Source organism: Lemur catta, chromosome 19 (assembly GCF_020740605.2).
Source record: "Lemur catta isolate mLemCat1 chromosome 19, mLemCat1.pri, whole genome shotgun sequence".
NCBI classification, from domain to species: Eukaryota; Metazoa; Chordata; class Mammalia; order Primates; family Lemuridae; genus Lemur; species Lemur catta.
In genome coordinates this window covers 29836852-29860403 of record NC_059146.1, presented here as the reverse complement: position 1 = coordinate 29860403, position 23552 = coordinate 29836852, and the positions used below count along the sequence as shown (strand labels likewise).

The 23552-nt window shown below is 48.8% G+C and overlaps 2 protein-coding genes across 4 annotated transcripts in view; one reads left to right on the top strand and one right to left on the bottom strand.

Annotated features, from left to right (window-relative positions):
• Positions 1-3081: 3081 nt before the first annotated feature.
• Positions 3082-7483, bottom strand: GMFG (glia maturation factor gamma). The gene is made up of 7 exons (XM_045532049.1): positions 7275-7483; positions 6770-6866; positions 6601-6650; positions 5634-5683; positions 3987-4069; positions 3416-3489; positions 3082-3270 (listed from the first exon to the last, which is right to left on the bottom strand). The coding sequence occupies exons 1-7, from the start codon at positions 7275-7277 to the stop codon at positions 3199-3201; spliced, it is 429 nt and encodes a 142-aa protein (XP_045388005.1). The 5' UTR covers positions 7278-7483; the 3' UTR covers positions 3082-3198.
• A 3858-nt stretch (positions 7484-11341) lies between these two features.
• SAMD4B (sterile alpha motif domain containing 4B) overlaps positions 11342-23552 on the top strand; it is a 38295-nt gene continuing 26084 nt past the window's right edge. For 2 of the 3 annotated variants that reach the window (XM_045532044.1, XM_045532043.1), the window contains exon 1: positions 11342-11494. The gene's annotated coding sequence lies outside the window, so the exon portion shown is untranslated. The remainder of the gene's footprint in view (positions 11495-23552) is intronic. The other variant, XM_045532045.1, reaches the window with a different exon arrangement.

Below are 23552 nucleotides of genomic sequence, written 5' to 3'. Positions count from 1 at the left end.
GAGCTAGGGCTGCTCCAGATTCACTTTAGAGACCACAGTAAGGAATAAACACGACCTCCCAGCCCAGAGTCACTAGAAGAAAGGGGTATACCCCAGTGTCTGAAGAATGTCCCATAAGGCAGCAGTCCCCAAACTTTCGGCACCAGGGATCTGTTTCATGGAAGACAATTCTTCCACGGACAAATGGTGGTGGTGGTGGTGGGGTTTCAGGATGATTCAAGTGCATTACATTTATTGTGCAGTCAAACGTCTCTCTGCTAATGATAATCTGTATTTGCAGCCCCTCCCCAGCGCTAGCATCATCATCTCAGCTCCACTTCAGATCATCAGGCATTGGATTCCCATAAGGAGCGCACAACCTAGATCTCTTGCATGCGTGCCTATGAGAATCTAATGCCACCGTAGATCTGACAGGAGGCGGAGCTTATGCGGTGATGGGAGCCATGGGGAGCAGCTGTAAGTACAGATGAAGCTTTGCTCTCACCTCCTGCTGTGCAGCCCGGTTCCTAACAGGCCTGGGATTGGGGACCGCAGCCATAAGGTCAGGGAGTGAGTGTGAGTTGGCCTGAAAGGGAAGGCAGCAGGTTGAAGTAGTGTTAATTGTGTCCCTGGAGCCCTAATCCCTGCCCCAAACCTAATACAGACCCACAGGACCAATCCCATTCTTGGACAATTTAGGACACGTGCCCAAACCTAGGCTGCACCCTCTGTCTCTTAGGCCCCGCCCCAAAGCAAAAACTCCAGCCCTATCTGACCTAAGCCACGCCCACTCAGCTCGGTCCCTATTCCTCTATCTTAGAGACCACCCCAAAATATATAATATTCAGATTTCCTCAGCCTAGGCCCCGCCTACAAGCCTAAGCTCCACCCTTCAGCCCAAGCCCCACCCCTCCAGTTTAGGCTCCACCCCTAAATCATACTAGCTTTCAGCCTAGACTTGGTCCCTAATGCCTAGACTGGGTCCTCCACTCTCAGCTCCGTCCTAAAGTCCAGTCTCCGCCTCTCCAATCTGAGCTGGGCTCACATTCAAGGTTAGGCAGGCGAAGTCCCCCAAGGAAAGTCTAGGGCCTGGATTCAAAAGTTAGGGAGCAGGATAAGTTGGTGGAACTAGAGGAGGGGATCCCCAGTTTGCACCGCCTCTCGAGCGAGTCACCCCCAACCTCAGATACTCCCCATTTTGCTGACTCTTCATTAGATAGTGTACTCTATTCTGGTCTCTCTAATCGGTCCTTCCACAAGCCCCAGCCACACTCTCTCTGCATTGGACTGCCCCTCTGAGTCACTTCTCTGATTGGCCCCTGCTTTCCAAATTCTTTGCTCCTGATTGGGCAAATCCTTGTACATGCTTCTTTCTGATTGGAGTGTTTGCAGTCATGAGCCTGGATGCAAACCGAAGTTCCACTATGAAGAGGTGGGTGCCCGGGTAAGGAGAAGGAGCTGGAGGAGGAGGAGATGGTTCCCTAAATCTCTTGCCTAAGAGAGGGTGTGACCACTGACCACAAGATGGTGTGGGGCTAGAGTTCTAACTGTGCAGACCACTATCCCTCTGGCTTCAAGCAACTATTTCTGACTTCTGTGCCTCCATTTCTTCATCTTTCAATTGGGGATAATAGTGGGTACCTACTTCATGGGGTAACATACGGATTAAATGAGTTAATATCTATAAAATGCTTACAAAAGTACCTGGTACATAGGAAGCCCCCAGTAGAAGGGCTAGCTATTATTATCATTTGATCATGTAAGTGCATGACCTTGGATGAGTCCTTTTGCTTTTCTGACCTCTACAGGCCAGGAGGTCCTTGTCCTCTGAATTGAATGACCTCTCCTATACCTAGCCCTCCTCCTCTTCCAACTCCTGCCATCAGGGACTGGGCCTGTGATCAGAGGAAGAGATAGAGAGATGGGGACAGGGAGAAGGGCACTAGCAGAGAGGAGAGGAGCTCCACCCAACCCCCCAGAAAATTAAGGGCATGGGGAATTTCTCTATGGCCCAGTGTAGAGTGATTCTATCCTGAATCCTTCTCGCAGCTTATCCTGATTGGAGACAAGGGAGCAAGAGATGGGGCGGAGTGGGGTGGTGAGGGGATAGTGTGTTATGGCTACTGATGGGGGTTGGATCTGGGCTTTTGGACCCTCCCTCCAGGAACACCAGGGTTGGGGGAGGGGCAGCCCAGGCCCAAGGTCACTGTGTCATTGTCACCATGGCAACAGCCACCTCTCTACAAGGAACCTGGAAAGGGGAGGGGGGAGGGAGTTGCCAGGTTCCTGAATCCAGGGACAGAGAAGAACAGTCAGAGACATGGAGGAGAAGCAGAGAGACACAAAAAGAGTGCGATTCATTTCTATGAAGACCTGCCCGTCTCGGAATTCTCCCAGTCTGGTACACTGTGGGTGCTCAGTATATGTCCCTCAAAGACAGAGACAGAAAGCCTGAGAGAGTTCAATGCCCAGAGATGCCAGAAGCAAGGAAAGAAGAATCTCTAGAATGGGGACAGCTGTCCCTTCCCTGTCTTCTAAAGTTCTCAGCCGTCGGGGGTCCACTGAGGGTCCTGGATCTTCTTCATCTTCCTCAGCCCTGGGCCCTAAGACAGACCCAGCCACACAAGCCATCCATCCTCAGCAACTCCCAAGCCCCTGAAGCAATTATGTTTGATCCTTTTTGGCCCTAAATTCTTCCTACCCAGGGGCTCAGCTAAGAAAAATCTACTTCAGTGCCAGCTGATGCCTTAGCCCCTCGCTGGGGAGGGAGGAGAGGGAAACAGGAACTCTGTCTCCTTCATTCTCAGGTGTCCTTGGTCCTCTTGGGAGTGACCTCCCTCCATGGATTCAGCTATTCCCCCAATTCCTCCAGGACACCCAGACCCAGGCCACCCCCATCTCCTGCAACACCCCACCCTCCACCCCAGAAAATCCTACAGGCCCCTCCCTTTTTTTCAGAGAAACAGGTACCCTCCTTTCCTCCTGGACCGAGCTTGCATTTCACTAGGTCTGCCCGCCCCCTGCCGGCCTAGGGCTGGCACTGCAGGGACTGTGGGCTGGAGCCCCCAAGGTGGGACGGAAACGGAGCCAGAGCCGAGGATCTCTGAGTTCTTGCATTTTTAATTTTTTTATGGTCTTGGATGTTCAGGTCCTAGGGGTCCGAATCCCCAGTCCCCTTGGGAACTCAGACATCAGGAAGTCGAGTACCAAGCCCGGCGGTCAACGAAAGAAAGACAACTTTTCTTGGAGCCAGGCCTCGGTGAGGTCATCAGTGGTGCGGATTTCAAATACCTGGGCAGAAAGAGGTCTCAGCGTTATGATCCACTCGAGAACTGAGACGGTGAGGACTCCGGCCCCCTCCTCCGTTAGACCCAGGACTCCAGGGCCCCAGACCCCCTCCTCCCCCTCGCAGTCGGGAGCCTGGCCCAGCCTGGACCTTCGTGAGCTCTGCTGTCTGCACCAGCCTGTTTTTGCTCCCGGCGTACATCATCTGTTGCTCGGGCTTGCAGCCTGCGTGGAAAACAGGAGAAGGGACATATGTGGGGGACCCAGGCACGTTCTCTAGTAATGTCCTGCAGGCCCTGCAGTTTTTTAAGGGTCCTAGCAGCTGTTCTAAGGTGGTCCCTGTGCTGTACTCAGAGTTCCTAGGTTTGTTTGGGGGCTTCAGGTTATTCTGAGGGTCTCTGGAGATGATTTAGAAGCCAGACAGGGATTTCTAGGTAAAAGGAAAAGGTGGGTTGGCTTATGCCCCAGGACTGAGGAGGATGGGTGGACTCTTGGTGAGTCTGAGCCTCCATCTCCGTGTCACTGTCCTCACATGCCACACATGCCACACACACACACATCACACACACACTATCACATGCTCACACTCTAATTCAGGTGCCTGTACACATCCGCAGTCACACACGCACCCACATGCACACACCTGCACTCACATACACACACTTACACCCCCCACCCGAATTGAAGACGCCCCCACCCCAGACAGTAGAGCTGTGTCTCACCCACAGGGCTGGAGAAGATGAAACACAAAGGGTAGGACACTCGGCCATCCTCGTGCACGTATTTGTAGCTGTAAACCACGAACCTACACCAGTGAAAGGGAATTCAAACTCAGGACTTCGGCCTGGAGCCCAGGCCCAACAGCCATTACCCGAGTCCACAACCTTGAAAGCCTGACTGAGTCTGAGAACCTAAGGTCAATGCCTGGGACCTGGGGTGCTGGCTTCAAATGCAATAAATGATTTAAAATAATAATGACACTGAGCGCTTATTTGACTCACAATAACCCTATGAAATAGATGCTATTAATATTCCCATAGTACAGATGGGAAAACTGAGGCCCAGAGTTGCTTGCCCGAGGTTCTATGGATAAGGGAGAAATTTAACCCCAGAAAATTCACCCACTATCAATACTGTCCAGCGAACTACAACCCTGGCTGTGACTGGAGATGGCTACATAATTTGGCAAGCCCAGTGCAAAACAAAAATATGGGGCCCCTTGTTCAAAAAAGCAGGAAAGCCCTTTTTCCTTTCTTCTGAAATCTCTCTCTAGACTGCATGGTCTTTTTAAATTTGCTATTTAAAGTCGTGCTTTCTCGGGCATGGGGATACTTGCAGGGGGAGTACAGACGCTCACAGGAGCGCTCTGTAACTTGTCATGCAGAGGGTACCTACTAGGTCCTGAACCTCCCCACACCAGCAGGAGGCCTGAGGACAGCAGCAGTCACTGGGCAGGGTCAGAGAGTGGCTGGCTGATGGGTCTCCTGGGAGGCAGCAGGAGGTGGGACTACATGTGAGCCTAGCTCCAAGCTCCTGGCACGTTTGTATGAAGTCCATTGTCCTATCAGACTTCATACAAAATGCAAATTCAAGAATAAAACTATTATATAAAGAATGTCAGCATTAACCCCCATGTGGGGCCCTGTATAACTGTCACACGCTGGTGAAGATGATCCCAGCTGAGTCCTGGAGCCTGAGATCGAGGATCAAAATCCTAGAGACCCTGGCCAGGCACAGTGGTTGACGCCTGTAATCCTAGCACTTTGGGAGGCCGAGGTGGGAGGATCGCTCAAGGTCAGGAGTTCGAGACCAGCCTGAGCAAGAGCGAGACCACCGTCTCTACTAAAAATAGAAAGAAATTAAAAAATAAAAAAGGGAAAAAAATAGAAAATCCTACAGACCCAAAATGAACTCAGTTGAGATGAAAAATCTTAACAGAGAACTTTTCATAGAAATGGCCAAAGAGCCCATCACCAAAAACAGCACTGGGCTCATGTGGCTTCACACAGGATTCTTCCTAATCACCAAAGGTCAAATGATTCCTTTGCTACCTAGAGTGTTCCCGAATATTGAAAAAGAAGGAAAATTTCATTTAAAGAAAATGAAGCCAGTGTAATGTTGAGACCAAACCTTGGTAAGGTTTGTATAAAAACTCAAACTTGAAAGCAATATCATGTATAAATGATCAGTGTAAAATTCTGCAATAAAATATTACTATACCAACAAAAAGTTCTAGAGTACAAACTCTCGGCCCCAAACACAGAGATCCTAAACCTATGAATGGGGCTGGTTCCGAGCAGTCCCTCAGTCTGTACCTCCATCGTCACTGCTCTCCCCACACCCAGATCCGCCCCTTTCCCCCAGGATACCTGGGCTGTCTCTCCGGTAACTCCATTTTGAGTTCCTCTGGGGAAATGTTCTGAGGCAAGAAAACAGGAGAGAAGAAAAGCAATGACTGCTTTTAAGTGAGCACTTACTATGTACCAAGGCATTGTTCTAAGAAATGCACGTGGATTCATTCATTGAACTCTCCCATAACCCTATGGGGTGGGTCCTCACTTGAAAGCTAAGGGAACTGAGGCCCAGAGGGCTTAAGGCACTTCCCCGAGGTTGCACAGGTTCTAGGCAGCGGTGTTCAGATTTGAATCTGTGTTAAAATTGTGACCATTTCACCACATTTCCTTTCAGAGGGCCTGAGGGAGCCCAGCTCCTAGCCGATTGCCCTCTCCTGTCAAATAGCCCAGCCTCAGTCTCCAGGGACCCCCTCATAAATCCTTCCATGACACTAGAAAGTAAACCTTATTATCCCCACGGTACTGATAAAGATGGTGAGGCCATGAGAGGGTAAGGTCTACCCTTTCATAAAGGATTTCAGCTAGCATTTCATTACCTTACCTGGAAACTCTTTCATTTAAGTGCCAATAAGGTATTATAATGATATGATAATAATCATTGTCATCATCAGTGTCACTTTATTGAGCATATACTATGTGCCAGGCCCTGTTCTAAAACCATTCCGAGGATTAAATCATTGCATCTGCAAACAACTCTGTGAGGTCCCATTTCCCAGATGAGGAAACAAAGTCTGAGATTGAGGCTCAAAATCCTACAGACCCGAAGTGAACTCAGTCGAGATGGAAAATCTTAACAGACCAGTTTTCATAAAAATGAAAGCACACAGGTGAAATCTCTTGTCTAGGGTCACAACTGAGCTGGAACTTGGTCTCCAGGTCTTTCTGGTCCCCCAAGCCAGGCTCTGAGCATCAGCTCCAGCCACTTGGGTCTCCCAGGCCCACCCTGTACCTCTGGGAGGTCCCATCCCCGCCAGCCCCTCACCTGAAATTCTTCCTCCAGCACCACCATCTGCCGGTCTTTGTCCACCTTCACTGCAGAGGGGTGGCACACAGGGGTTAGACGCTTCCCCCACATTGGGGAGACACGAGCCCCACCCTCCCTGCTTGTCCCCACCCCCTCCCATCCTTCCAAAGGGGAAGATGTCACTCACTTATTATGGCTGCATTGTCTGTCTCTTTTCGGAAGCGGAATTTCCTCAGCTTTTCCTTCAGCTCTGGGTCCACCTCACACACCACCAGGGAGTCAGACTGCCGGACGAAGCCAGTGAGAGCTGAGCTGGCCTGGCCCCGTCCCCAAACCTCAGTTTCTCCATCCACTAATGAAGAGTAGGGTCGCGCAAGCCCATCCGATGCCTTTGTGGACATTAGGAAAAGGCACGCTTCTCAGAGCAGATGCTGTCCCTCCCCAGGGCACACAGCTTGGGGAGCAGAGCAGAGGCTGGTACCCTTGGACAACTCTCAAGGAGACCCAGAGATCCGCTTTCTGGGCCTTAAACCCAGAGCCACCATATCTGTCTGCACCCAGCCAGGCCCCTTGCCACACTTGGGTATCCTTCCCAGCCTGTGACCTTCATCCCACAGCCTGACCTCCCCCCAGGTGCCCTCCCAGCTCCAGCCCCAGCCCCAGCCCTTTCCATATGACCCCTGGCCCCGGACCATGGCTTTGCTGTCCACAGGCCTCTTCTTTTCTCAGTTCCGCAGTCTTCTAGGGGTGGGGATCAGGGCTGCGGGGGGCGGGCTGTGGAGTAGGGGGAAGGTTTCATGCAACACCACATCCTGTTTATGCCCGTTGAGACAACTGTCACCAAGGGCTCCTCCCCCTCCTTCCTTCCCCTCATCTTCCAGGACCTGTCAGGCTTTGTAATTGCTCAGACCAAGGTTCGAAAGCTGCCTTGCTCTGTGACCCTAGATAAGTAACTTCATCCCCTGGATTCTAGATTGTTTTGAGGATAAAAATAGCTTCATGTAGCTCCCATCATGGTGGATACATTCAATGAACATAAGATGTTAATGAGCTCTTTTGCTCCTCCCCTCCTCCAGGAGGCCTTCCTGGATTTACTCCCAACTGGAATTTTTTTTTTTTTTTTTGAGACAGAGTCTGCTTCTGTTGCTCAAGCTAGAGTGCAATGGGATCATCATAGCTCACTGCAACCTCAAACTCCTGGGCTCAAGCGATCCTCCTACCTCAGCCTCCTGAGTAGCTGCGCCTGGCTAATTTTTCTATTTTTTGTAGAGATGGGGTCTTGCTCTTGCTCATGCTGGCCTTGAATCCCTGACCTTCAGCGATCCTTCTGCCTCGGCCTCCCAAAGTGCTAGGATTACAGGCTTGAGCCACCGTGCCCGGCTCCAACTGGAATGTTTGAATTGCAGAGCTGGAAAACGGGAGTTTAGAGTCTGTGTTGCTCAGACAGCCATCCATTATGTCGGTGGCAAAATGGAGACCAGACAAGCAATTCCACATTGCCTGGGCAACAGTGACTTTTTTCCTGCACTTATTCAGCCTCGGGGCTTGACCATGGCCTAGGAAGCCCTGCAACAATGGAGTTCAGTCATGTCAGAGCAGTGTCTCCTTTTTATTGAGTGTTTCATATTGCCCCCTTTCTCATCCTGAAATAAAATTCCTAGGTAATGTAACCTACTTACATACATAAATTCAAAAAAAATCAATATAATGTCCTAACTGTCATATAAAGCAGAAATAAAAGGAAAGCAGTTTATAAGAAAACCATATATATTTCAGTGAGAAAACATAAGCAAACAAAAGAGAATTTTCACAGGGTCCTAGCCCCACTTTGAGCCACCTGCTTGGCCCCACAGTGGGCCACCCCCTACCCTGCCCGGGATCCCACCCCTCCCCTACTCAGGGACACCTCTGCAGCTATTCTCCCCCTCTCTACTGCGTCATCAATGTCCCCCTGCCTACTGGATCTTTCCCCGTAGCCTACACACAGTGTTATTTCCTTTATCTTAAAAACTAAAAACCCTATTTCCCGTCCAGCAATGCTCATTCATTTCCTTCCCTTTTCAGCAAAATTTCTCAAAAGAATCATCTACACTTGCTGCCTCCAATTTCTCATCCTAATTTTCTCTTAAACCCTCTCCAACCAGCCTTTCACCCCTGCCCCTCTACAGCATGCCCTCGTCAGAGTTACCAATGACCCCCATCGGCTGTATCTGGCACATTCCGTCGTCACTCCCTGCTCCCTGGAACATTTTCTTCACTTGGCTTCCCGGACATCTCACTTGCCTGGTTTTCTTCCTACTCCTCTGGATGCACCTTCTCAGCCTCTCTTGCTGATTCCTGCTTTTAACACTAGAGTGTCCCATGGCTCAGTACTCGGTCCCCTTCTCTTTTCCATCTGCCTTACTCCCTTCCAGATCTTGTCCAGGCTTTCAAAGGGGAGACCAAATTGTTTGTCCAGCCTGTGCCTCTCCTGAACTCCAGACTCTTCCATCCACCTGCCAAATTGACATCACCACCTGCATGTCTTAGGGTCATCCTCATAGACCCTTCTCTTTCCCCTTATAACGTACATCAGAACTTAACTCTGCACTTCAAAATATAACCAGAACCTGGCCCACCACCATGGTTCACATCTGTAATTCTAGGAGGCTGAGGTGGGAGGATTGCTTGAGGTCAGAAGTTAGAGACCAGCCTGAGCAAGAACAAGATGCTGTCTCTACAAAAAAATAGAAAGATAAGCTGGGCATGGTGGTAGCCTGTAGTCCCAGCTACTCAGGAGGCTGAGGCAGGAGGATCACTTGAGCCCAGGAATTTGAGGGTTGCAGTGAGCTACGGTGTAAGCTACGATGATGCCTCTGCACTCTAGCTGAGGTGACAGAGCGAGACCCTGTTTCAAAATATATGTGTGTGTGTGTATTATACATATGTATATAAATATATATAACTAGAACCTGCCCACTTCTCCTCACTCTACAGCCCATACCATAGTCCTGCCCACCTTCACCTGAACTATGGCAACAGCCTCTACACTGTTTCCCTGATCCCACCCTGCCCCCCTAATAAAACCAAAGTCAGATGACATCCCTTCTCTCTCAAACCCCTCCCATGCTACCCACATCATTTGGTTAAAAGCCAAAGTCCTTACAGTGAACTTTAAATTATCTGCCACCACCCCTACCCCATTACCTCTTGGACCTCTTCCTCCACTACTTTCCTTTTTGTTCACTCCACTCCAGCCACGCTAGCCTCTTTGTGGTTCTGTGAATGATCCTACCACAGGGCCTTTGCACTTGCTGTTCCCTCTTTCTGAAACCCTCTTTCCCTCATGGTTTACTCCGTCATTCTTTCAGATTTCTGTTTAAATCTCACCTGATGAGAAGAGGCCTTTCCTCACCTGAAATAATTCTGACCCCATCACTTTATCCCCTTATCTTGCTTTATTTTTTTCTCCACAGCACTTATCACCAAGTTACATTGTATTTCCTAACTTGTTGTTTGTGTCCCCCAACTAGAATGTAAGTTCCCTGAAGACAAGGATTTTTGTCTGTCTTGTACATTGCTGTATTTCTAGCACCTTGAGCAGAGCCTGGCACATATTAGATACTCAAAAAATATTACTGAACGAATAAATGAACCAGCACCTATCGATGAACCACTCTTTTTTTTTTCTTTTGAGACAGTCTCGCTCTGTTGCCTAGGCTAGAGTGCAGTGGCCTCATCATAGCACACTGCAACCTCAACCTCCTGGCCTCAAGCGATCCTCTTGCCCCAGCCTCCCGCGTAGCTGGGACTACAGGCATGCACCACCAGGCTTGGCTAATTTTTCTTTCTTCTTCTTTTTTTTTGTAGAGACAGGTGTCGCTATGTTGCTCAGGCTGGTCTCCAACTCCTGGCCTCAAGCGATCCTCCCTCCTCGGCCACCCAAAGTGCTGAGATTACAGGCATGAGCCACCACGCCTGGCCCTGACTGCATTTCTTCGAGGTCCTGTAACAAGCCATGTCTGTCACCCAAGAGCCTTCTGAGTGCGGGCTCCCCCTCTGATTAGTTCACCCTGATGCAGGACAGTTTGTGGAATGACTAGATTACGACAAAAGTCATAGCAACAACTCCCATTTATTGACGGCCTCCTTTGTGCCGAGCGCTTTGCATGCATTCTCCCTTTCGGTCCTAGAGGGTAGTCTCGCTTCGCTGTTCCCATCTGAGAGCGGAAGCAGCAGGCGCAGCGTGGCGAGGGAAGGAGACTGAGATCCCAGAAGCCTGAGTGCAGACTGCCACCCTGGACGCGGGGCAGAGCTGGGCAAAGCCCTCGGGTGGGGCGGGTCAGAGGGGTGGGGAAGAGGAGGCCCTGAACGCCAGAATAAGGAATTGTGACTTAGCTCGGGGCAGCTGAGGTAGACGGGCGCAACACTGCCCCCTGCGGGTCTGGAGGCCCAATCCCAGGCCCCGCCGGGCCCGTTGCCCTGGGCAACGCGGCGCGCGCCCCTCCCCTTCCCCGCCCGTCGGCCCCGAGTCCGGGCCTGGCCGACTGCCCGTCACCCCCGCGTCGGACCAATCCCACTGCGGAGGGGGCGGGCCTCTAGGGCCTCATTCCACCCCCGTGGCTCCGCTCCTCGCCAGGACCCCGCCTTTGCCGGCGCACACCTCCCGCCCTTCGGGCTGCCCTCGCCGCCCGTTGGCTGGCGCGCCGTTCGTCACCGGGGCACAAGCTAATGCCGGCGCGCGGCGGCCCCGTCGGGGCGGGGCTAGGGGCGGTGACGCACGGCGCGGTGACGCAGCGAGACGGCGGCGGTGGCGGCGGCGGTGGTCGGTGCGGGAGGAGGGAGGGGAGCTCGCGGGCCAGAGAGGGGGCGACGGTGGCGGCGGTGGCCTGAGGAGGCCCGAGCGGCGGCGGGGGCGGCGGCGGCCGAGGCGGTGAGTCTCGGGCCCGGCCGGGCGGGCGCGGGGCGGCGTCGAGCCGGGGCGCGCGGGGCTCCCCTCAGGGCGACCCAGGCCGCGCGGGCGGCCCCGCCCCCTCAGGGACCCCGAGCCGCGGGCGGCGGCGGGCGCGGAGCGCGGGCCTCCGGGGCCGGGCCCCGGGAGAATCCCCGCACCCGTCTCCGAGTCTCCCCGCCGGGCCCCTTCAGAGGCTTCCCTCCGAAATAGTCCTCACACCTCCGATCGCCGAGGGGCCGGGCCGGGACCTGCCTCAGGGCCCCCCACAGACCCGCCTCCGAGAGCCCCTCAAACCCTCCCGACCCCGCTCGGGTGCTGCGAAAGGCTTTCGCGGAGCCCACCCCTCACGCTTCAGCCGTCTTCTCCAGGGACCTTCATGTGTCCCAACAGTCTTCCTCCCAGACCCCCGCCCTTTGGCCCCAGATCCCTCATCCTCCTCTCTCCAAAAATATCCCGGGGAGGCCCCTCCTCGTGTATCCCAGCCGCATATCTCGGCTATCTGCTCCAGCAGCCTCCCTCACAAACCCTCCAAACCTCCTTCAAAGACTCCCTGAAATCCCCTCCAGACCCCCTACATTCCAGAAATCTCCCCCAGAGACGTGCTTCGCATATCCCAACAATCTCCCCCAGACTTCCCCCTCACATATCCTAAGAATTTTCCCTCCCACCTACCCCCCCAATTCAGAAATCTCCTTGGAGATTTTTCACTTGTGTCCCCTGCATTTCAGAAACCCCCTCCCGATCCTTCAGAATGCCCCCATGTGCCCTGATTATCTTCCCTGAAGATCTCCTTACCATGTTCCAAAAAATCTTCCTCAGAGACTCTTTGAAATGGCCCCAGATCCCCAAAACTGACCTAGAAGACCCACCCCACCCCACCATGTTGCAGCCATCTCCCATACGCACTCCTTCACGTATCCCTTTGAACCCTTCTATAGATCCCCAAAATCTTCTCCAGAGACCTCATATCCCCCAAATCTCACACCCCGAAATGCCCTAGTGGGCATGTACCCCAACAGTCTTCATGAGACCTTCTCCCCTGCCTCCACTTATTCTAAAAATCTTTTCCAGATATTGCCTGAAATCTCCAAAGGACTCTTCTCCCATGTTCCGAGAGCCTCTTCCAACCCCCCTTTTGCATATCCCAAACCTTTCCCAGTAACCCACACCACATAGTTCCAAAACTGTGTTCATAGTTTCTCTCTCATACTCTCCGAACCCTTCTTAGATAACCCTTCAAAATCCTCCGTTCTAGATCTATTTTAGGTGAACCTTCTAAAGATCCTCCTCACAACCTCATAAGACCTTAAGATTCTCTTCATGACCCCTCTGAGATGCAGTTTTTCAGGACCCCCTTGAGCATATGCAGTGGAAATCCCTCCCAGAGACCCTCTGGCCCAGAACCTCTTGCGTCACTACTCAGAGACCTCCTGCCTTACTAAGAGACTTTCCTAGAGATTTCCCTCCCTGACGTTGCCCTTATAAGTCTCCCAAATCCTCTAGAACCCCCTGTAGAAGACCCCCACACATACCTAATTTTCTCTCAAAATAAATTTCTGGGCTCCTGCTCTTGGAGAGTCCTAGAATTCTTTCTGAAAAACCCTCTACTCTTGATATTCCAGATACCCCTCAGAAGACTCACCTTCTCCAAAACTCTTTTGGAGATTTTACTCAGAGGTTTCTCCTTATGAGATCTCTGAAGAGTTTTTCCTAAACAGATCCCTCTGTTATCCCACTCCAGTATACCCAAGACCTCTCTCAGAAGACCACATCTTCCCCGGACACCCTTTAGAGAATTTTCTCCAAAATTGCCCTGCATCAGCGACCCACCCCAGTGCTTCCTGAGACTTCCCCAGAACTCGCCCTCACATTCCCCTTCTGATATTCCCAAGGAACCTTACTCTGGACCCTGTCAGATTTACCCCCTTTAGAATCCCTACTTATATCCTCTCATTTCCCCCCTTCTCTTTCCCCTGAAATCAACTCCAAGACCCTTTTTGGGTCTAAGCCTCCTTCCACCATTATCCTTTCAGAGGCCCCAAACATCCTCCAGACTCCTCCCCACAGAGCTGCTGTCTCCTTTTAAAGATCCTTGAGAGACCCCACCCCCTTGAAATCCCAATGCTCAGAGACCTTTCTCAGACCCTTTTTCTTAGGCCCCATCCTCACAGACCCCTCCTCCTCAACACCCTCCTTAGGGACTTCAGACTTCTTGAGGACTCTCCCCATTTCCCTTTCAGAAGTCACCTTCCTTTTCCCCTTTGAGGGCCTCCTTACTAAAGAATCCCTTCCCCTGTAGCAGTGGTTCTCAAAGTGTGGTTCCTGGACCAGGAGTAGCAGCATCATTTGCTAGAAATGCAGATTCTTGGGTCCTACCCAGACCTACTGAATCAGAAAACCTGGGAGTAGGGCCCAACAATCTGAGTTTTTAACAAACCCTTCTAGTAATTCTGATGCCGCTCAAGTTTGAGAACCACTGCCTTCTAGGGTGATTTCCTTTTCCCCACAAAAAGCCCCGGGAAAGATGCCTCAGGGTATGCCTTTGTGCCCTAGTGCTCACCTCCATTTTCCTGGGAGTCCTCTTTTCAAAGTACTCATCCTCCAGAAAGACTCCTTACCCTCCTTGAAAGGATCTTGGCGTCTCCACATAGATAACCTCTGACCCTCTGAGCAGTTACTTCAGATTCTACCTTTGGATGATTCCCTTTCAGATCTTCCTCAGTGCTTTCTCCTTCTGGCTCTCTCTCTAGCCCACCTCCCAGTCCTTCGTGCTTCTGCTTTAAATTGCTACGTTTTTGAACACATCCATCTCCGTCTCTCTCCACATAGGCACCCTCCCCTTGAAGCACCCTCAGGTCTTTTTATCCTGTGTCTTACTGCCAAGAGCCCTCCCTTGTACTGCTTAGAGCACCACTCATCTTCTCCCTTGTAGTTTTCTGTGTACTTACCCACTCACCTTCAGTGGACTGGCAGCTCTGAAAGTACAGGGATGTGTCTTCTTCCTCTCTGAAGCCCACAGGGTGGGATCTAGCCTCTGTGAATTATTGGGAATCGTTGGAGAATAAACAACTCGCTCTTCTGCTTTGGACCAAAAATCTCCAATTTCCTCAGATCTCACTCCCACTTGGGTTTAGCACACCTTCCTCACTCCCTCCTCTCCTCTCACCTCCTTTCTTCTTTATGCAGCAACCCCAGCTGCTCCTAACTATACACCTTTTCTTTGTGCTATCTCCTGATTCTGAGCTGCTACCCTAAGTCCTGTTCCTGGTGACCTGCCTCATTCTGTCCTGGTTGGCTTCTCAGCCTGCCTCAGCCTCCAAGTCTGGGGCCTCCACAGGGCTGTCAACTTTCTTCAAGGGATCCTGTTTCTCTCCGGGGCCCAGAAGAAGAAACAGAGACTCCAGGTTAAACACTGGGGCCTGCCTTCAGGAAGCTCACAGTGCAGTAGAAGGCTTGGGCAGGTACACAGGGCAGAACATGAAGTGTAGATTATATGCTACAAAAATTCAGTGGTGAGAGAGAGCCTTTTATTTGGAAAAACTTGACAGAAAAGGTGGTATTTGGGTTGGGTAGTGTTCCACAGGAGTTGGGACAATGATGAGGTGCCACCCAGGCAGAGGAAACCCCTTAAGCAATGGGTTAAAGACAAGAAAGCCTCCTTATCTCTCACCCATGCTTCACCTAAAGGATAGAGATGAAAGAAGACAGATTCCTCCGTTTGCATTATATTTGCCAGCTGTACTTTAGTGACCCACAGAGTAATAATATAATGACTACTGTTTATTGAATGCTTACTAACTGCCAGGCACTGCTTAAGTGCTTCGCCTCTATTCATAGGAACCCTATGAGGTAGGTAAGCTACAATTATCCTTGTTTTGCATATGATGAAATTGAAGACAGCTAGGACAAATAGAATGTGGCCCCTGTCTGTTCCAAGATGATAGTGCCTTGGGTCAGAGAGTTAGATTTTCTGTTTGGATAGGGTTGACTGCAATGGGGCATTATAGTGTGGTGGTTAGATATTCAGACTCTGGGGCTGGACGGAATTTGCATCCCATTTTGTCACTTACCAGTTTTGTGACCTAGACAATTTACTTAACTTCTCTGATCCTTAGTTTCCACAGCTAAAGAATGATAAGTAATAATGATATCCTGTTTCATAGAATTGTTGTGAGGATTGAAGAAGTTAATACATGTGAAGTACTTAGAACAATACCTTTCGCATAAGTGCTCATCATTAGGGAAAAATAGCTCATATCAGGACTCTAAAAATATAAGTGGCCGGGCGTGGTGGTTCACACCAGTAGTCCCAGCACTTTGAGAGGCTGAAGTGGGAGGATTACTTGAGCCCAGCCTGGGTAACATAGTGAAACCCCCCTCTACAAAAAATTTTTTAAAAATTAGCCAGGCATGGTGGTACGCACCTGTAGCCTCAGCTGTTCGGGAGGCTGAGACAAGAGAATCACTTGAGGCCAGGAGTTTGAGGCTGCAGTGAGCTATCATGGTGCCACTGCTTAGGCAACAGAGCCGAGACACTGTCTCAAAAAAAACCAAAACTGAACATAAGCCACAGAACCTTAGCCCAAAATGGTTTAATCAAAAAAGGGGATTAATTGGCTCATGTTACTGACAAGTCCAGAGCTAGCATGGCTTCAGACCTAGCTGCATCTAGGAGTTCACATAATATTCTCAGTCATCTCTCCCCATTCTCTCCTGAGTTAGCTTGATCCTCAACAAGCTCCTGCTTTGTGGTGTCAAAGGTGGCCCTCAGCAAACCGTAGGTTTAAATCCTACCTCCTTAGCAGCCTCAGTGGAAGGAGAACTATTCCCTGAGAGTCCCGGTTTGGAAACAGCTTCTTTACTGAATATGTGTGAGATGATGACAGAAGATCCTTAGAGAGAAGTTTTGGGTTCTTTACCCTGGAACTCAGTCTCTTGATTGCTGAGCCGAATAGGACTGTGATTCCCTCCCTTGACCTTTCTAGTGTTGATGATAGTCTCTCTCCCCACTGTCCCTCAACTCCAATCATTCTCCACTCTGTGATTGTTTGGCTCCAGAGAGCGTTTATGGTTAGTCTGACCCAACCAGACTTTCCTTTGGGATATCACTGGGAGAGGCAGGAATGAGGTGATCAACCTGGCTTAGTGGTGGCCTCAAGGCAGTAGAATCCAGGAGTGCTGGTGTTCAGTCCCCTTGCCTTAGCTTTGGGTTTCCATAGCTCAGAACTTTGGAAGAGAATTAAGTAGGATTGCTGGGAGTGGAGTTTTGTTTTGTTTGTTTTAGTGTAAACTTGTTGAATAGAATCTGGTTGAGGGCACATTACAGAACAGCAGTTTATGGAGTTACACAAGTCTCAAATGTTTCCAGCCTGCACTCATTCATTAAACAATTTTTGGAGGCACTATTCTAGGTACTGGAAATACAGCGGTGAATAAAATAGTCAAGATCCTGAAACTCATGGGGCATATGTTCTGATGGAGGGAGGATATACAAACAACAAGTAAAAAATCAGAATGTGGTACATGCTATGAAGGAAATAAAATTGAAGAGACGGTGAGAGTGGCCAGAGTGGTCAGAAATGGCCTCTTTGGGGAGGTGGCAATTGACCCTGATAACTGAAAAGATGAGAAGGCACCAGTTGTGTGAAGATCTAGGAATGGGACTTTCTAATCTACACATTGTTGCATGCAGAGAAGGGACTGCTGCAAGGTGGAGAAATTTATCACAGATAGTTATTGAGGACTTGCTGTGTGCCAGGTGCTGTGCTAGGAACTGGAGATGTAGCAGTGAATAAATAATATAGCCACAGTCTTCCCTTCCCTCGTGGATCTTACAGTCTAAGCGTTTTTGGAAGAGCTTTGGCCTTTGAAGAAACACTTTTTTTTTTTTTTTTTGAGATAGAGTCTCACTCTGTTGCCCGGGCTAGAGTGAGTGCCATGGCATCAGCCTAGCTCACAGCAACCTCAAACTCCTGGGCTCAAGCGATCCTCCTGCCTCAGCCTCCCGAGTAGCTGGGACTACAGGCATGCACCACCATGAAGAAACACTTATTGATGGTGATATCAGAGACTCCTTCTTACTGGGGAAATGGGAGAGGATGGGGCACAGATGAGCCCAGATCTTATTGATGAGAAGGATCCAGCTGTGTGATGATCTGGGGAAGAGCATTTCAGGTAGAGGGGTCAGCAGGTGCAGCAGCCTTGAGCTGTGTTCAAGGAACAGCAAGGAGACCGGTGTGGCTAGAGCATAAGTGAGGGAGAGGGGCAAGGGATTGGAAAGGTTGACAGAGGCCAAATCACTTGGGGCTGTGGGCCATGATAAGGAGTTTACATTTTCATTTAAGGGGATTGGGAAGCTATTAGAAAGGTTTTTTTTAAAGCAAGACAGTGATGTGATCAGATTTTTTTGTTTTTTTTTGCTCCAGAAAGTTCATTTTGGTTTCTGCAAGGAAAACAAAGGGGCAAGAATGGAAGCAGGAAGGTGACTTAGGAAGCAATCCATTTGTCCAAATGAGAAAGGATAGTGACATGAATATAGTGGTAAAGATGGAGAAAACTGGATGGATTTGGGGTATAGAGAAAACAGGGCTTGCTGATGGGATCAGAGAAAGAGAGGACTCTAAGATGATGTTAACAGCTAAGTCATTTATGCCTCACAACTCTATAAGAGCAGGTACTATTATTGAACCCATTTTACAGATGAGAAAACAAGCACAGCAAGGTGAAATCATTTGCCCAAAATTACATAGGTAGTAAGTGATAGGATTATGTTTCCAACCCGGCAGTCTGGTTCTAGAGCTACTGGGTTGTGGGAAAGATAAGGAGGGAATGTTTAGCTGACATTAAGAGAAAAAAATATATATATCTCCTCTCCCTTCTAGAACCTGGCAAAAATTTAAAAACAACAACAAAGTAAAATCAGGAAAAAAAAAATATCAAGGCCTGATGACTGGGGTCTTGGGGAAGAGGAAGGTGTCAAAGATTATTCAAAAAATTCTGAGTTGTCCACAAAGAGGTGATAATTGTATTTATGGAAGGTAATTACATTCCTAAGTGAGAGATTACAAATGTAGAGAAAGGAAAGGGAGCAGAGAATAGACTTTTAGAGGGGAGAGGTCAACACATTTAGTAGAAAGAAGAGCAGTAGCTTACTCTTTGTTCCAGGGGTTCCCAGAGCTCCCCATGCTGTGCTTATCTTCCAGGAGGCCCTGCCTGGCTTCTCCCCACCTCTCCCTCCCTTCCCCAGGACTGTTCATACAAAAGGTTCATTCTCTGCTGAGGCAATATTATACATATTTTGTGTACATATTTCAGGAGTTTCTGAAGATACAAGAGAGAAGCCGGGCTCCCTTGGTTTCTGATATTCTCCTGTTCTCAGGTTAGGATAGTGAGTCAAGTATCCTATATGAACAAGCCTGTTGTCTTGTTGATGAAGTATGAGTTCCTCAAAGGCCAGGGTGGGTGTGTAGAAGAGCTAGGAATGGCTAGGAAGTCTGATAGGATTCCCTTATTTATCTGGAGATGTTGGCATTAAAGGGTGTACCCTTAGGGCCAACTTTCCAGGTAGTGAAAGGGAACTTAAACAAGAGTCTGTAGCATTGTTAAGAGTAAACAAGGACTCTGAAGCCAGACTGCCTGGCCTTGAAAATCTCAGTTTAGTTGTGTGTGCAGTCTTGGGTAATGACTTACCTTCTAAGGCACCTTTTCTGTGGCTTAGTTTCTCTCTCTGTAAAATAAGGATAATATTATATTCTTATATATATAATACATTTATATATATTTTTAAATAGAGTTTTTAGCATCAAATGAGCTTATCCATGGGGAGCTGTTAGCATAGGGTCTGGCATATGACAATATATGAGAGATATATATATGCACTAGGTATTGTTATATATACGTTGTTTCATACAATTTTTATAGCAAGTTTCACTGAGGAGGAAACTGAGTTATTTGGCAAAGGCCAACTCAGCAAATAAGTATCAGCAGGAGAGCCAGGATTTGCCAGAACTAACTGACTCCAGTGTGTTCCTTCTGAAAGAGGAGAGCTGGCCTCAAGAGGCACTGTCTGTTTATGGGCCCCTTCTCACTGTTTGGGGCCAGGGAAGAAGCCTAGAGGGCAGTTTTCTCTGGAACCTCATAGCCATTTTATCTTGTTGGCTCCATCTCCCACCTCTGGGCTTGGTAGGTGCTTCCCAAGGTTACTTGGTCCCCTTCAAATATAAGAGCAATATTGCTGGATTGTTTGAGAGACTTTTGCCACAGGGGTTCTCCTCTTGTGTCTTTCCTTAAAGGTACGGAGTCATTTTTGATCACATGAGGATAAAGAGACCAGAGTGGAGGTGAATTTTGTTTTAATATGGGAGCCATTAAGGCTCTTTCAGTTTTAACTGAAACCCAACTCACGCTGGCCTGAGCCAAAACGGTATTTACTGGTCTATGTAACTGAAAAGTTTGGACCAATGGGAGGCTTCAGGCTGGGTGGATCCAGGTCTTCAAATAATATGAACAGGTCTTCCTCCTCCCTCCCCCATCTCTTGACTCTACTTTCATCTGTGTTGGCTTCATTCTGAAGCAGGATTCCACCATGAGGTAGAAGAGGTTGCAACCAGTAGTATCAGATGTATAATCTGAGCAACTCTAACTAAGAATGTATTTTCCCTTGTAGTTCCAACAGAAGTCCATGGAGGACGTTCCTTGGCTAGACCTTACCCCATGTCCACTTCTGGAACCAAAAAAGACCATTAATTCTTCAAGAGTAACCCAGAATGCCGATAGTAGAAGATGGGAATGGATATTGGGCAGGCAGTTCCACCAGCGTCCATCAGAGTAGATGCTACCACAGTGAGATGCCTTGGAATAGTCAGTGCTGGTGCCTCATCCAGGTCCTACTCTCACTGCAGCCAAGCACCTGGGATAGAAGGTAGCTGGGTACCTGTGGCCCTTTGATGGAAGAAGGCCATCCATTCCTCTTAAGTTACCATCCAGACCAGACACACAGCATCCTTCTCCCATCCAGAAGACACAGGAACCCTTCCTTTAGGGGTGATTTTTTTCTAACAGTGAAATCTTAAAAGTGCCTGTTTCCCTAAAGCCCTGAGTATTTACTGAAGACTGTCAGAACCATCCTCCGTCACTAGATCCTCTCCATCAATGATGTTCTGTGAGCAGTAGTGTGGCTTGAAAGTGTCAACCAGAGAGGCCCAAAGGAGAGATAGGGAACTTCTGGTCTTTTCCTAGTTTGTATACCTCTGTTCTAAGGACCCCAGGCTACAGGTTTTGTTTGTTCTCTGTAGTAGTAGTTCACTGTTGCTATTTTAATGTGAATTAGTTTCCCACATTTAAAAATGGGATTTTATCTAAAAATCTAGATTTCCAGCTCCTCTTTAAAAAAAAAATTCTAAGACCTAACAATACTGGGACCACATTCCTACTTGGAGGGGATGGGTATATACACATCTAATGGTTGTGGTATGCACCATCTGGGGGATGGACATACTTGAAGCTCTGACTCTGGTGAGGCAGAGGCGATATATGTAACCTAAACATTCGTACCCCCGTAATATGCTGAAATTTTTTTAACTCTTTTTTTTTTTTTTTTTGAGACAGAGTCTCGCTTTGTTGCCCAGGCTAGAGTGAGTGCTGTGGCATCAGCCTAGCTCACAGCAACCTCAGACTCCTCAGCTTAAGCGATCCTACTGCCTCAGCCTCCCAAGTAGCTGGGACTACAGGCATGCGCCACTATGCCTGGCTAATTTTTTCTATATAGATTTTTAGTTGGCCATATAATTTCTTTCTATTTTTAGTAGAGACAGGGTCTCGCTCTTGCTCAGGCTGGTCTCGAACTCCTGACCTCGAGCAATCCACCTCCCTCGGCCTCCCAGAGTGCTAGGATTACAGGCGTGAGCCACCGCGCCCGGCCAGAAATTTTTTAAAAAATTAAAAAAAAATTCCTACTTGGTAACAGTTGTTTAGAGATGGATAATGACTCTCCCTTTAAATAGGGTGTAGACTTTCTAACTTACCATAGTCCGTACAGGCCTACTTTGTTCAAAGCCTGGCCTTGTGAGCATCATGTTTAAGACCCTGTTCTATCCCAAAGCGTTGCTTCAGGTATTTACCTTGGAGGAAAAAGCTGGATTAATGTTTAGTCAACAGCTTATTTGGGGGGTACAGTGCTGTTGCTTAGGAAAAGTAGCCCCCCAGTAAAAGAATTTGTGGGAAAGAGTGTGCACAACTTCGCTCTGTTTGTGGATTTGGTCATCTTTTTGCTGTAAATGCTGTTGGCATATCAAACCTCCTGTCACAAATGTTCCCTCTGAAATAGTAACATGTCCTTCTATCTTATGAGTTGCCACCCAGTGAAGGAATCCCTCCCACTCCCAAGGGATGTTCATCCAGCCTCCGCTTGACCACTTCCAGCAGTCAGGGAGCTTATTACCTCCTCACATGGCAGCCAATTCCATTCTTGGACAGTTACATTATTTTAAAATTCTTCCTTATGTTGAGGCAGCTGCTGTCTCCTTGGGACTGAAAGCCACAAAATACTGGAGCTGGGAAGGCACACTGATTTTTTTTCAGGCACGTGAGCTACCACTCATCCACCCTGCATCCAGGGCAAATATTGATAATTAATCACAGCACTCTTTCTCACTGAGCCAGGAAGTAGAATTCTTCCTTAATTTTTTTTTTTTTTTTTTTTTTTAGACAAGCTCTCGCTCTGTTGCCCAGGCTGGAGTGCAGAGCTCACTGCAGCCTTGAACACCTGGGCTCAAGCGATCCTCCTGCCTCAGCCTCCCAAGTAGTTGAGACTACAGGTGTGCATCACCACGCCCAGCTAATTTTTTAAAAAATGTTTGTAGGGGCATGGTTTCACTATGTTGCCCAGGCTAGCCTTGAACTCCTGGGCTCAAGTGATCCTCCTGCCTCAGCCTCCCAAAGTGCTGGGATTACAGGCATGAGCCACCACCTATTTTTGTAATTTTTAAAGAATTTAATTTTTAAAAAATGTAAGGTACCTTCTCTGTGCCAGGCAGTGTTCTAGGCACTGGCTGACTATTAATAGCTTGCATTTTGGTGGGAAGAGAGAAACAACATAAATAAGATAATATCGGAGGATGCCAAATTATGTAAAAGAAATGAAATAGTGTTAATATAATTGAGTAACCAGAGGAGAGACTCCATTGGATGGTCAGGAAGTGACATTGAGCCAAGACCTGAATGACAAGTAGGAGCCAGCCTCTAGGGGAAGAGGATTCTAGTGAACAAGGAAGAATTTGGTACTAGATGAGGTTGGAGAGGCCACAGGAGTCCTACGGGGCCCTGTAGGCCAAGATAAGAAGTTTGGTTTTAGTTTAGATTTTATTTAAGTGCAATGGGAAGTCATTAGAGGATTTTTATCAGAAGTAGAGGATTTTAATCATTTTAATCAGAAGTCTGATTTCCCCTTTAAAAAGATTGCTAGGAGGCCTGTTTAACTTGGAGCAAGGTTTTGTTTTCCTTCATACCTTTCCCTGTTTCTTATATCCAAAGGGATTGACACCCAGGCCAGTTTCCTCTGTTGAGGGGTCCCACAGGGGATCTGTGAGGTAGGTCAGCCATTGCCTGATGCACACCACAGTCCTCAGCAGGCACGCGGAAGATCAGGGAGGTGTGAGTGGCTCCCTTAGACCTGAGACTGATAGGGTTCAATGGGTCTTTGTATGGAGCTTTCAGTCCAGGGCACCTCAGTCCTTTGGCAGTCAGGAGGGGATGGAGCTGAATGTGGTTTGGGGATAGAGCCAAGGGCACTGGTTGCAAGAGAGGCAGACAGGGGAAATGTTGAGTGGAGACCTGGAACTCGAGACGCTTAGAAAAAGGTTTCAGAGTAGTGTCTAGAAACCAGTCAACTGAAAAATGGGCCTGTTGTTTGCCTAGTTGAAACAACTCCTATGTAATTCCTGCCTAAGAGGGGGATTTGGACACTTTCTTGCTTGTAAGTTTTTGAGTTTTGATCTGTCCTCTTCCCCTCCTGGCATCCTCTTGACTCCCAGGAGCCTGA